This window comes from Olea europaea, chromosome 10 (genome assembly GCF_002742605.1).
Source record: "Olea europaea var. sylvestris chromosome 10, O_europaea_v1, whole genome shotgun sequence".
Taxonomy (NCBI): domain Eukaryota; kingdom Viridiplantae; phylum Streptophyta; class Magnoliopsida; order Lamiales; family Oleaceae; genus Olea; species Olea europaea.
Window position 1 is genome coordinate 38953536 of NC_036246.1, and position 14475 is coordinate 38968010.

General features: G+C 34.7%; 3 protein-coding genes across 3 annotated transcripts in view; all 3 read left to right on the forward strand.

The window, feature by feature from the left end:
- LOC111402178 (BTB/POZ domain-containing protein At5g03250-like) overlaps positions 1 to 1452 on the forward strand; it is a 5927-nt gene extending 4475 nt beyond the window's left edge. The window contains exon 4 of the mRNA XM_023030330.1: positions 712 to 1452. Within this exon, the coding sequence (XP_022886098.1) occupies positions 712 to 1200 (489 nt within the window). The 3' untranslated portion in view covers positions 1201 to 1452. The remainder of the gene's footprint in view (positions 1 to 711) is intronic.
- A 2002-nt stretch (positions 1453 to 3454) lies between these two features.
- Positions 3455 to 6769, forward strand: LOC111402179. The gene is made up of 4 exons (XM_023030331.1): positions 3455 to 3601; positions 4084 to 4301; positions 5968 to 6094; positions 6405 to 6769. Exons 2-4 carry the CDS (start codon positions 4105 to 4107, stop codon positions 6474 to 6476), a joined length of 396 nt encoding a protein of 131 aa, XP_022886099.1. The 5' UTR covers positions 3455 to 3601; positions 4084 to 4104; the 3' UTR covers positions 6477 to 6769.
- A 4114-nt stretch (positions 6770 to 10883) lies between these two features.
- LOC111402181 (phenylalanine ammonia-lyase-like) lies at positions 10884 to 14370 on the forward strand. The gene is made up of 3 exons (XM_023030332.1): positions 10884 to 11482; positions 12140 to 13163; positions 13361 to 14370. Exons 1-3 carry the CDS (start codon positions 11091 to 11093, stop codon positions 14084 to 14086), a joined length of 2142 nt encoding a protein of 713 aa, XP_022886100.1. The 5' UTR covers positions 10884 to 11090; the 3' UTR covers positions 14087 to 14370.
- The last annotated feature ends 105 nt before the right edge of the window (positions 14371 to 14475 follow it).

Below are 14475 nucleotides of genomic sequence, written 5' to 3' on the forward strand. Positions count from 1 at the left end.
AAAAAAATATATATATATATATATATATATATATATTATTATTATCTATTATACTGTAATTACAATCTAATATTGCATATCACACGCGCACTTAAAGAACCTACAAAGGTATTTAGCATTATTTTGTTGGGGATTTAGCATTCTCGGGTTTGTATGCAGAACTTTGGTATATTCTTGAGGAGCATATTATTATAGCAATATTGTTGGAGAACTTGTGAATATATTTAAGGCTTGATGAATTTATGCATAGAAAACCTATGTACCACTAGATTTTCTAATTAGAGGATTCCATTGTGCCATTTGTGCTCCTATGACATTTAGAAAGTTGCATTTATTTAATTGCATGGTTTGTTTCTGTCATTCTTTGTGGTAATGGTGCGTTTTTTCCTTTTTCCCTTCTTTCTGGGTGTTGGGGGTTTGTTCATAAAGTTTTACAGATACTATATCATCAATTAGAGGAAACTACATCCACAAAACATAACTCTACTGCAAACATATGCCTTTGACCGTGGATCGACCTAATATACAAAGGATTTATTAGGGGGCTGTTTTTCTTTGCAAGAAAGGTATGAGGAGAACTTCTATTTTTCATCTCGATTACTAATGAAAACTTGCGACCATGACTGGATGTACTCCTTTTTTTATGTCAATTATTAATGAAAACTTGTGTACTTTTTCTAACTGCTTTTGTGATTATTACTGCTTTTTCAGGCTCATCCCTGGCTAACAGACTCAGAAAGAGAACAGCTTTGCAGGGTCATGAATTTCCAGAAGTTCTCAGTGGAAGCCAGTACACATGCAGCGCAGAACGAGAGGCTACCGCTGCGCATTATTATCCAGGTTCTGTTTTTTGAACAACTTCGGCTACGAACCTCTGTTGCTGGTTGTTTCTATGTCTCGGACAACCTTGAGGATTCACAAAATCTATGTGGGAAAATGGTACCGACAAATGACTGCATCCCAATGAGCTCTGTACAGGACGAGATTCTTACGTTTGATGATATGAGAGAACGGGTGGCCGAACTCGAAAAGGAGTGCAAGAATGTGAAAGAAGAGATGGAGAAGCTAGTGAAGACTAAGGGAAGCTGCAGCAACTTCTTTAGAAAGTTCAGTTTAAAATTTAAGGCGAGGTCTTCAGATCAAGAGCCAGAAAATGCACCCAGCAATGGCGAAGCGGATTGCCAAGAAAATAAGTATTGAATGAAAACAAAATGATGAGAGTCATAAGTTAGATTCATTGAATGAAGTTCTCAGTAGCACCATTTCTTTTTCTCTTGGCAGCTACTAGTGGCATTTAGATTGCTTGTGTGTTAATTGATAAAATTTTAGTCAGACACTAGATTGTGTTATGCTTCTTCTTCCATTGCACTTTGGAGAACAGCCATCGGTCTGGATATATCATAAAATTGAGATGACTTTTTGTAGTCCCACTTTTGGCCGAGTTGCTTTCAATGGGTCATAGCGTACACAATTTTTTTTGCCTATCACAATTCTATGTAGGGAGAGCGAGATAGAGACAAATACCCATTTTGCATGGGATTGAACACGAGAATGGTCGACTTGGATTGTCTTGCTACTTGTGCCTGTGAATTGTCGTTGTTGATGAATTCGAGATCATCGAAACTTGATTAGGCCATGTACGACTTGTGCCTGTGAATTGTTCTAAGCTTGTACTAAGCTTTTTACATTGACAAGTCAAGAAGGCTCACCTATAGGTCGTATTGGACTATGCAAAGCATGTTTTAAATGGTTTGAATTATAAATGGATGAAATTGAGAGGTAGATTAGTGAATAATACTTGTGAACCTCACGAAATATGTAGACAAAAAGTTGTTTAACCGATTAATTTATGAACATTGGCCTGACATGGTTGAATAGGGCCAAGTTGGGAAAAAAAGAAGGCAATCATGTTCATTTTTATGGGCATTGAAATTATCGATGGATATCGTGCCAATATCGATAAATTTGACAAATAGTTTTAGCTTTTAACTTAAGCCATCTAGATAAGTTAAAATCTTTACTGGATGTGTTAATTGTCCCAATAATCACTAAACTTATGTATGTGTCATTGATGACTCACTGAAGTTTAAATATCGAATTTTGGTCATTGAATTTATTCAAATGTTGGACGTTACTGACGTAACATCCGTTCTAAATCTCTAATGAAATTGGTATTATGGCTAACAGAATGCATAGGTGGCGCACCGTCACGCCATTACAAAATTGTCGTGTAAGAAGGCGTCTTTCATTGCCCACTAAATTTTGAAAAATATTTTCGATTGCTTATTGAACTATGAAATGGTCGAATTTTCCGACATCATTTTTATAAATTTAGTGACCAAAATAACGAAAAGATCAAATACTAAAATTGAGGAAAGATCTTATATCTGTGATGTTTTCGTTATTTTTGTAGAATTTTAAGTTCTTTCATCATTTGCAAAATTCAAATTTGTTATGCATTTCGTTGTTAAATTTAACTATTGTGTAATTTAATAATCATTCATTGTAAGATCGATAACATGGGCTTATTTGTCCACTTTATTACATGCACATGATATGTGCACTTGCGATACACAATTTTTATTGAACAATTGGCCGACGTCATTTTTATAAATTTAGTGATCAAAATTCGATCATTCAATGAAATAAACCTTCTTACGTAGCAATTTGGTAAGGGCGTGATAGATCGCCATGTGGGCATTCCGTTAGTCACATCACCGATTCCATTAAATGTTTAAAACGAAAATTATGCCAGCGAGTAACGTTCAACGTTTACATAATTTTAATGGTCAAAATTCAACATTTTAAATTTCAGTAAACAATCGAAATGCATATATATAAGTTGAGTGATAGTATTTGATTTTAACCATAGCTTTTAACTTAAACTGATCTAATTATTTTGGGGTGTATTGGGACGTGTATAGAGATTTTAAAAAAGTTTTATTAATACTAATTATGTGATTAAATGATTTTTGAAAAAAAAAAATGGAGTTCTCGGTGAAATTAGTAAATTATTGTGGAGGAAAGGAGTTAATTGTTCTAATGGTTACTGAACTTAGGTTCATGTTTTTGATTGGTCACTGGAGTTTAAAATGTCGATTTAAGGTCATTGAACTTAGATCCATATTTTAGATTGTTCATTAAAGTTTAAAATATTGAGTTTTGACTACTGAACTTTAAAATATGCCATAAGTTATTTACTAGCATAATTGTTGAACTTTAAAAAATATCGAATTTACAGTGAGAAATGTATAATATTTTTTAAAGTTAAGTGAGTAATGTATAATATTTTTTCAAAATTCAGTGGTCAAAACTCGACGTTTTAAATTTCAATGAACAATCGAAGATATGAACATAAATTTAGTGATTAAAATTCGACATTTTAAACTTTATTGATCAATCAAAGATGTGGAGTTAAATTATGTGACTATTGGAACAATTAACTCGGAGGAAAGTATAATTTATGTAAAAAGTTGGGAAGGACAGAGCTTCGCCTGCTAGAACCTCGGCTTCTTCATTTCTCACCCGATCCCCAACTCCACCCCCTCACACACCAGAACCCATCGAGAGAACATATCCCCATGATTCAAGTGCTGAACAGGTATTATGGCGTCTTTATTTATTTATTTCTTAATTTAAATCCTGGACGTTTACATTATAATGACTTTTTTTTGGTGTTGGTAAAATTGCAATAATTTTTATTTTTATTTTTCTCTTGTTTAATTTATAAATTTTAATTTGAGAAAATCGCCGTGAAGATTATTTTGAGCTACCATTAAGCATGCGATAAGAATGTTTGAAGTGTGTATAAGGCTTTAAATTTTGGATTATTTTGAGGGAGAATTTGCTATTCACGGATAGTGTAATTTTTCTCAGGTGTCTTTATGTTATTGTTTGCTACTTGATCATTAACTCGGGCGGGGTTATTATGTAAATTCTTCGTCTAATAACTAGAAATGAATGTGTCGGAACCTATATAGGGTGACATCATAACTTCACACTTTTATTTATGCCTAAAATTCGAGGTAATGTCACGACAAGTGAGTTTATTGTTCGCAATGATGCTTTGGAATTATGATGCAGGGTTTCTTATGGTATGTAAAGATGACAACTGTTCATATGACAACTGATCAACCCAAAAAATTGGATAATCCAGCAGCGCAATCTGCTCCCAGGTTTCAAAACTCGGCTTCAAAGTTCAGTAGGTGGGGCAGGAAAGCACCGTTTATACGATATGGTCTTCCAATGATTTCACTGACTGTGCTTGGGGCTCTTGGACTTGGTCACCTACTGCAAGGCAGGTTAGTCCAAATGCTTTGTTGGACTAATATTTCTCTGATGCATCAATTAGTAGTGGACATGTGTTGAACAAAGAAGGATTCCGCTCGATTTATTTATCGTCTTCATTCTAATGGTTATTTAAGTTTTGAAGTTCAGATGTCTTAGTATTACTTTTCCTAAAGAGAAACTCAGTTCATTAGAAGATAATCATTATAGACATTGATGCATGAGACGAGCACAACAAGTATAGCGACTTATTTATTTCAAGCAAATGCCAAAATGGGAAAATAGGAAGTGGTCATTATCATGTATGTGGGTTCCCATTTCATTTTATTAAGTAAAAATGTGAAGCTTAATAGGATCATTCTGGCTATTGTTGTATGTAATCAACATCCGCATCAATTACAGTAAGAGAAGTTCAGTTTCTTATAGGTGACATCAATAGGCAACAGCAACAATGGTCAAGCTGTGTAGAAAGAATTATAAAAAGCAGAAACACCATTAGTATTAAGCAATCACAATGGCACACATGATATACACAAATATTGTCACTTAGGTGGGCCACTACCGGCAAAATTTTCCAATTCATAGACAAATTAACACAGCTTGGGATAGATTACACGATTAAGGGAGCAACAAAATTAATAGCTGTTGTTTTTGTTCTTCCAAAATACTCTATGCATAAAGAACTATAATCTCCTAGCTGAGAACTGGACAAATAAATTAATTGGCAAATAACACAACATGGGTTAGATTGATACCTCATCAAGTGACTAAAAAGAGTCTCAGAATTTGACAACAGAATTCTTGTTCTTCACTTAATACCACATCTAAAGCATACAGGTAGCAGTACCACTTTCTGATCCTTCAAATTTCTCTCTCAATAATGCACTATATATGTATAAGTGCAATATCAGTTCCTAGAATAATGTCTGTCGTCAAATTGGTTCCACACCAACACAGATTGGAGGCTTCCTTGTAGTGGTGCATCAGGTGATGCAATTCTATGCCTTGGACACGCTTACTTTTGGAAATATACTTGTGAGTTAAGGTGGAATTCAAGAATAAACATTCAATATTTTACTGCAAATTTTATTAAAATAAGGCTGCTATGGTAGTGTAGTTAATAGATGACATTTTGATCTGCAACGAGATAAACTTGTTATGACACATTTGGAACCCGCATCTTTTCCTTTCCAATCTTTGGAAGTTAATGTAACAGGATATGCTACTGCATGTAAAACTCAGTTCAGCTGTGCGTGCACTCATATTTTTCTGATTCAAACACGAGTCTGTTTAAGCCATCTTTGAATATAGATTTCTTCTGATATAAAAATGGATGTGATTATATATAGTTCAAGTTTGGCTAAGCATAAAAAATATACTTGCAAGTATAAGTAAATGTAAAATAAATGATCTTTTTGTTGATCAAAGTTGAATATAAGCAGGTTATGTTTGAAAGTAGTCTCTACCTTACTCCCAAAGTAAGTACCTTTTCTTTTACTTTTAGGTGTATCTTTAACTATAATTGAGAAAATTAAAGCTATCCAAACATGTGAAGAATTGTAAACTTGGAAGTAATTTTCTCCTACTACATACTCCACACATACACCACAATGGCAATATATAGCTTGCTGCCCTCCTGTGTTTGTGTTTGATTTTAATGGAGTGTAATTTGTACTTCAGCAAGGATATTGCTAAAGTGAAGGATGACCAGGAGTGGGAGATTATCGAGACGAGAAAAGCACTGTCAAGAACAGGACCTGTGAATGCGTATAAGCCTAAAAAGATTTCGCTGGAGGAAGAGCTGAAGGTATGTGTGCATGTTCATCTAAAGCTTAAAAAGTTATGATTAAATTATATGATTTGTAGCCTGTTAAACACCTCTTAAGCTTAGCCAAACTTGCTATGAGTTCTGACGAATCAAAGCTGGAAAAAAATATACTTATTTTGAAGGTATGAGTTACTTTAAAAAAGGATTTTTTTTAATTTTTTTTTAAGTAAGAAAAAAATTAGTTATCCAGACACATTTGAAGATAAAGTTACTTAAAAGTAACTTAGCTTAGCCAAACATGCTGCTCATAAATATGCTTTATATGGTTTCATAATATGTTCTATTACAGACTTTGCAGCAGAAGGTTGACATAGAAAATTATGAATACAAGAAAATTCCTAAGCCCAATGAAGAAAGGTGAAGTCAGAAGTTTCTCAAAATTTTGCCAGGCTTCGAGCATCTGTTTTCTCGACAACCAGGACCTCGATCCTTGAAAGGGCGAGTGCCTGTTTAATTGAGCCAGTGATGGATATGTAGAGAAAAACCCATCTGCACAAGTGTCTGATTTTGGTCTTAGGTGTTTTATTGATGAACCATGTTACTTTAAGCTATTGTAAACAATACTCCCTCCGTCTCAATTATATAGACTTGTTTCGTTTATCACACGAATTAAGAAATCTTCTTTAATGTTATTGGAAAATTAATTTTCGCCAACATCTTTCCTAGTTTATCTCTGTTTAATTTTCAACATGTAGTAGTAAATTATTATTGAAATTAGTATAGAATTTGAATGATGTAATTTGAAGAAGAAGAAATGAGAGTTGTTCTATGTTTTCAAGAAGTGGAAAATGTGTCTATTTGGATGATTTTAAGAAGTTGACGTATTAAGTGTAGAAAATTGAATAAGGGTATATTGGTAAATGAACAAAACAAAATATTTTAAATTAGGAAACATGTCTATCTATTTGGGACAAGAAAAAAAATGAAACTTGGCTTATATAATTAGAACGGAGGAGGGAGTATATATTACATTTATGAAAATTGAATACATTCTCTGTTTTGGGAGCGATTAGCAATATTTTCTTTTCATTCGCAATAATGTGCGGTTTTTATCAAGCAGGCACAGGCTTCAACCAATGGCTCAATTACAACTTTCTTTCAGTCCCCTAATTACATAGTTTAAGGGCATATTCGGCACTTTAAACTACTAGACTGGTCCATATATGTTTAAGGAGTATACCGAACATGTACTTCCGAGGTTATCCACTTGTAATAAATGAATTTTCCTTCTTACAAGATTGGTGTTTGGTGAAGGAATAATTGGAGGACTTGGAATTATTTTACAGCTTTACCTACTCTATTGAAATCGAAAGTGTGGTGGTTGGTAGTGATGATGACTTGTCCCAAATTGTACAACCTTTTCAAATACACTTCACTTTATCCATTGCAGACGACAACAAAACAAACAGAAGTCCACGCAGTATTCTAAACATTAGAAAACTATTTACAAGTTTTCAGGTAAAAGAGTTTCTTAGCCTATTATTACACAAGTAAAAATATCTTTGTTATGGGTAATGTTGAAGTCTGGTGACTTGGACAATACGTGCGACTTTTAGACAATTTCCTAGTCGATATGCCTTTCTAGACATATCAATTGACGACACGATCCTTTTAAGGACAAATAAGGTCCGGCCATCTGACCCACCTTTAGAAATGAGAAAGGTAATTTACTTCTTTTAAGAACTTTTCTTAAGTGAAAATCATACCTTTGAGTAGGTTGAGGTAATCATATTTAGTAGTTAATTGATAAGTGCGTTTTGTGCACTTATTTATATCATATTACTAAGTTTTTTTATCGCCAAGGTATTAATTTCTATTTAATTTGGGTAAATTTTCTTTTGTTTTTAGTTATGAAATCATATGTTGCAATTTGAAAAAAATGAAGGACAAATTGGCCATTAAATGAATGTTTGACGATTAATATTCACATAAAGAGACATTAAAGGACTTGAATTGAAATAAAGAGTACATGAGCTACACCAATAAATTTGTATCAAGGATTAACTTGCATTATTTGGAAGAAATGAGGATTTAAAGGGAAAGTAACACTTAGTTGGGCTTTGAAATTGGATTTGCAATAGGAGCGAAACTGAAAAGGAATTGGATTCTTTTTTAAGGATCATGTCACATAAATAAACTTATTTTATAAACTCCCTTGTTCACAAATGGGGGTGGGGATCACAAGCTGACATTTTTTGAATTCACGTGGGGTCCGTTAATTTTGCTAGAGTGAGTACACCATTTTATCAACAAAATTCAAATATCTTCATCCCTTTTCTAATTGGAGTGTTAATAGGCAATTGATGGGAATAGAATTAAAAAAGCAAATTGGAATCCTATTCACACTAAAAATGATGGGCTGAGGTTTAATTATAGGAATATGCTAGTTATACATCGAGTTTGACAGTTTGGGCCATATCCAATAAAAAAATTGAGGGCCCCCCCTCTTGTGAGGGGGCTATACAAACAGCTCGGTGTACGAGTAACAAGATCCTTAATTATATATACACACACAGGGGACACGATTCAGAGGAGATAAGTACAAAATTTGAAAAAGAGTACGATTCATTCGGGCATTAGAGATTGAAGTGACTGGGCTGTGGCGGACGCAGACATTTTACATTAGGGGATCACAATCAAATTTTAAAAAAAAAAAAACAACGAAATATATAAATTTTTTCAAATATAAAAATAATCAAGATAAAAAAGTAGTATAACAACTTATAACCCTTATGAAGTAATAAAAACTTTATTAAGAATTTTTACGTCCAAAAAAAATAATTTGACGTCATACCACATATAAAATTTTCTAATAAAATGATGTAAATTATATTGAGAAATTTTTGGCGCAAAAATAATAAATATTAATAAAATAATTGATTTTTTTTATGAGTTATACGTTTATTTTTAGCACATATGTTTGATGTACGTTTAATTATTTTCGATATTTATTTAGATCATTCGGTACATTTATGATATAGTTCTTGAAATGAACTTTGAGAGGGTGTAGAAGATTTATGGATATGGTTAGCGTATAATCGTCGAAAATTTTTCAAAGTTAGCTTGTTATCGAAATTCTCAAAATATTAGTTTGAAACTATCTATTTTGACCCATCATAATATTTATTACGATCGTCCATTTTACACAACATTAACGACGTGAAAATGCTGGGTTGTGAGTACTTCAAAATGATATTAAGAATGTAATATTTTAATTTCGTTTGATATTTTATAGTGAGTTGAAAAATTAAGTCGAAAAAAAATAGTTGAAAAAATTGGAGGGTCAAGTGATCCGAAAGGACCCCTTGGGTCCGCCCCTGTGACTGGGAATAAAAAACATAACTTAATTATTTTTCTTTTTCAGCAGCCTACCAATTGGTTCCCACAGCATCCACCGACTTTTTTTTTCCCGCGGTATTCGTCATTTTCTTTTCTGCCTCCGTTTTCTGCGTGCATATATAATTCCTCTCTTTTTTTATTCCCAGCCACTTCAATCTCTTATGCCCGAATGAATCGTATTCTTTTTCAATTTCTGGACTCGCATTTCGACAGCACTAAAACCACCAAGTCGAAAAGAAAGTGTACAACGAACAAATTCCGATAATTAAACCTCAGCCCACCACTTTTATTTTTTAGTGTGAATAGGATTCCAAATTGCTTTTTTAACTTAAATTATTCTAGTAGTACATCATCATGTACCAAAAGGTGTTCATAGTGGACACTCGACGCCCCCTATTGAAGGGGCGCCCATCCAATCAGGGGCACCGGGTAATGGACACCTTTCGGTACCCCCTTTAGCCCACCGACGTCCCTCCAATAGGGGGCGCCGAGTAATGGACACCCTTCGATACCCCTTTAGGTACCACTAGAATAATCATTTTAACTTTATTCCCCATTAATTTCCGATTACCACTCCAATTAGAAAAGAATTCAATTCCTTTTCAATTTCAAAGCCCAACTAAGTATCATTTTCCCTTCAAGTCCTCATTTCTTCCAAATAATGCAAGTTAATCATTGATACAAATTTATTTGTGTAGCTCATGTACTCTTTATTTCAATTCAAGCTCTTTAATTTCTCTTTATGTGAGTCTTAGTCTTTGAACATCCATCTGATAGCCAATTTGTCTTTCATCCTTACCAATTGCTTCACATGAGTCCATCACTAAAAACAAAAGAAAATTAACTCAAGAAATAGAAATTAATACCTTGACAATATAAATGCTTAGTAACATGGCCTAAATAAGTGTACTAAACGCACTTATCATAAATCATCATTTTCATTAATCTATCCAATATAATAATAACTATCAAACCTAATTTAAAATGAAACGTAGTTTCTCTGACATCATTCTATCGACTTATGACCAAATTTTACGTTGGATTTGTCCCAATTATATACGATTAGAGTAAAAAAGATATTTGTCAAGTACTATGTACTAAAAATGTCCTAAATAAAAGTTGAAAAAAAAAAAAAAAAGTTCAAGCCTTTTTGAACTCTTCTTTAATGTGACCATGACATTAATTTTCTTGCAAGACTCCCACCTACAATTACCAACCACCCCACTACCATATCCTCCTTGACAAAATAAATGTTAAATCCTAACTCACCCCATGCGCACCCACCCCACATTCGTACACGTGTCTTCATCCAAACTAATGATCATCCAACGGCCATATGGGATTTTCAACTAACACTTCGGCCTGCTCACCCAGGCAACAATCAATGTCGAACGAACTTCTATTTAATCAAACCAAAGCTGTCTCTACAAACTCAGGAAATTCAGCTTATAAGCTTAATTTTCATAAGCTTTTCAAGTTCCTTCTTTTCTTATTCTCTTCATCACGTTCTATTCTTGTATAGGCAATTATTCAATAAACTCGTTATTACTCGTATCTTTCTTATCGTTACTTTCGCTCAAATTCTTTTCAACTAAGGTTAATTGGTTACAAATTTTAGCCCATCGAGTAATCCACAATGGAATATACTAATTTAAATTGCAATGAGGCCGGCGTTGGCGAATTTTGTGTTCAAGTGAAGGATCCATTGAATTGGAACGTGGCTGCGGAGTCACTAAAGGGTAGTCATCTCGACGAAGTCAAACGCATGGTGGAGGAATACCGGAAACCGGTGGTACGGCTAGGTGGGGAAACACTTACCATATCTCAAGTGGCGGCAATAGCTACTCGAGAAACCACGGTCGCCGTGGTGCTAGCGGATGCCGCCAGGGCCGGCGTCACTGCCAGCAGTGACTGGGTGGTGGATAGTATGAACAAAGGGACAGATAGCTATGGTGTAACCACAGGTTTTGGTGCAACATCACATAGGAGAACCAAAGAAGGTGGAGCTCTACAAAAGGAGCTTATTAGGTAAAACCATACACACAGTAAATTATGTTATAGCTCTCATGTCATAATCATTATTTACATTATTCGTGGATTTTAATGTCACTTTTATACATGGTCTCATTAATGTTTACGTAGTTAGGATGATATGGATAGAAGACAATTTTTTTATTTTATTTTATATTTTATTTGTTATTTTGATGAATCATATACTGTTGGAAAATTATATTAGTTTACTTTCATATGGAAAAACTGGTTTTCTATTCTTGAACTCGTGCTTTGAGTTCGAAGGATTTTCCGGAACAACACAAAAGTTGTACAAATCTTCAAAAGTCACAGATTTTATTTTATTTTTCTTTGAAATTTTCAGATTTCTGTAAATCATACGGAGAAAAGTGAAAAGAGTAAAGTGATTAAGTAAAAGAAATATTTAAAATTTAAAATAAAGTATAAATTAATATCAATTTATTAACATGGGATACTTTACCTCCTCCTGACTTTTGATTAATAAAATTTTTATTTATTTAAAAAAAAAAACTTATTAATTTCCTTATAAGATTAATTATATTTCAATCCAACTTAAATTTTCCTATTCATCACATCCATTAAGAAGGATGAATAATTTGGTTTAAAAATCAATGCATTGCTACATCTGATCTTTGTTTGTTAATCTATCAACAGATTTCTGAATGCTGGAGTATTTGGCAATGGAAATGAATCGTCCCAAACTCTGCCTCGGTCTGCCACAAGGGCTTCAATGCTTGTTAGAATAAACACATTGCTTCAAGGATATTCAGGCATCAGATTTGAAATCTTGGAAGCCATGGCCAAATTACTTAACCATAAAATCACCCCATGCTTGCCCCTCAGGGGCACCATTTCTTCATCTGGTGATTTAGTCCCTCTGTCCTACATTGCTGGGCTCTTGACCGGCCGGGCTAATTCGAAGGCAGTCGGACCTGATGGGGAAATTCTTGGTGCATCCGAAGCATTCTACCTTGCCGGAATCGATATCGGATTCTTCGAGTTGCAGCCAAAAGAAGGACTTGCATTAGTAAACGGCACTGCAGTTGGTTCTGGTTTGGCTTCAATTGTTCTGTTTGAGGCTAACATTCTTGCTGTTTTGGCAGAAGTTTTATCGGCAATCTTTGCTGAAGTTATGCTAGGAAAGCCTGAATTTACGGATCATTTGACTCATAAGTTGAAGCATCATCCTGGACAGATTGAGGCCGCTGCTATCATGGAACACATTCTTGATGGAAGTTCATTTATTAAAGAAGCTCAAAAAGTACACGAAATGGACCCTTTACAAAAGCCTAAACAAGATCGTTATGCGCTTCGTACCTCGCCCCAGTGGCTTGGTCCACAAGTCGAAGTCATTCGGGCTGCAACAAAGTCCATTGAAAGAGAGATCAATTCTGTTAATGATAATCCATTGATTGATGTTTCGAGGAATAAGGCATTACATGGAGGGAATTTTCAAGCCACCCCTGTTGGAGTGTCAATGGATAACACTCGTTTGGCCATTGCTTCGATAGGAAAACTCATGTTTGCACAATTTTCTGAGATGGTTAATGACTTCTACAACAATGGGTTGCCTTCGAATCTCTCCGGGGGACGTGATCCGAGTCTTGACTATGGATTCAAAGGCGCAGAAATCGCAATGGCTTCTTATTGTTCCGAACTCCAATTTCTTGCCAATCCAGTAATGTTTCTTGTCTTCAATATACACCTCATGTTTTTCATCACAGGCCTCAAACATGCACAATTTTCATAATAGAGTGGCAGTGGGACTTGATCCCAATACTTTTTGTGTTCTAATATTTCTTTTAACCACATCATCTCAATGCTTAAGCCAATAGTTTAGGATACATTTATTTATTAAAATCTTGTCTTCAACAGGTAACCAACCATGTGCAAAGTGCTGAGCAACATAACCAAGATGTCAACTCTTTGGGACTAATTTCTTCAAGAAAAACAGCAGAAGCCGTCGATATATTGAAGCTCATGTCGTCTACTTTCCTTGTTGCTTTATGCCAAGCCATTGATTTGAGGCATTTGGAGGAGAATTTGAAGGCCTCTGTGAAAAATACAGTAAGTTTAATTGCCAAGAAAGTTTTAACGACGGACTCCGATGGACAGCTTCACCCTTCCTGGTTTTGTGAAAGAGACTTATTAAAAGTGGGAGATAGAGAGCATGTATTTGCCTACATTGATGATCCCTGCAGTGCTACCAGTCCGTTAATGCAAAAATTGAGGCAAGTTCTTGTTGATCATGCCCTGATGAATGCTGATGGGGAAAGGAATGAGAGCACTTCAATTTTCAAGAAAATTAGTGTCTTTGAGGAAGAATTAAAGGCCCTTTTGCCTACTGAAGTCGAAAATGTTCGACTCGAGGTGGAAAATGGTAAGCCGTCTATTGCTAACCGCATCAAGGATTGTAGGTCGTATCCACTGTACAAGTTCGTGAAGGAAGAACTGGGAACTAGTTTCTTAACTGGCGAAAAGGTCCGTTCGCCGGGCGAAGAGTTTGATAAGGTATTCACAGCTATGTGTGAAGCGAAATTGATTGATCCATTGCTGGATTGTTTGAAGGAATGGACTGGTGAACCCCTTCCCATTTGCTAATATGTCTTTACTTTGAAGTTGAACTCAGATTAAAGGACTAAAATGATATAATCCTATTTATTATATTGTCTAATGAGGGATGCTATATGGATAGGCGGCACAGACAACCGGTCAATAGGGGGCCAACAGGGGTTGTCCGAGGAGTTTTATCATTGTCTAATCGTGTCAGTGTGTCACATGCCTCCCAACGTATCCATATGCTTCTAATTTAAATACTTTTGAGTACACGTTTGGGTTTTTTGTAATTTGTGAGCTTCTTTCATTATCCTATTATCTTTTGGTAATATCTGAATGGTAATAAATAAAATCGTTTTCATCTGCTCGTTTGGTGAACCTTCAAACCGAACAAAAATTCGAGTCAACTAAACATGGGAGGGGTTTCAATTTTT

Coding starts and splice junctions, on each gene's coding strand:
- LOC111402179 (XM_023030331.1), top strand. CDS start 4,105: ATGACAACTGTTCATATGACAACTGATCAACCCAAAAAATTGGATAAT. Junction 4,302..5,967: donor GGTCACCTACTGCAAGGCAG/GTTAGTCCAAAT, acceptor TTTGTACTTCAG/CAAGGATATTGCTAAAGTGA. Junction 6,095..6,404: donor CGCTGGAGGAAGAGCTGAAG/GTATGTGTGCAT, acceptor GTTCTATTACAG/ACTTTGCAGCAGAAGGTTGA.
- LOC111402181 (XM_023030332.1), top strand. CDS start 11,091: ATGGAATATACTAATTTAAATTGCAATGAGGCCGGCGTTGGCGAATTT. Junction 11,483..12,139: donor CTACAAAAGGAGCTTATTAG/GTAAAACCATAC, acceptor ATCTATCAACAG/ATTTCTGAATGCTGGAGTAT. Junction 13,164..13,360: donor TCCAATTTCTTGCCAATCCA/GTAATGTTTCTT, acceptor TGTCTTCAACAG/GTAACCAACCATGTGCAAAG.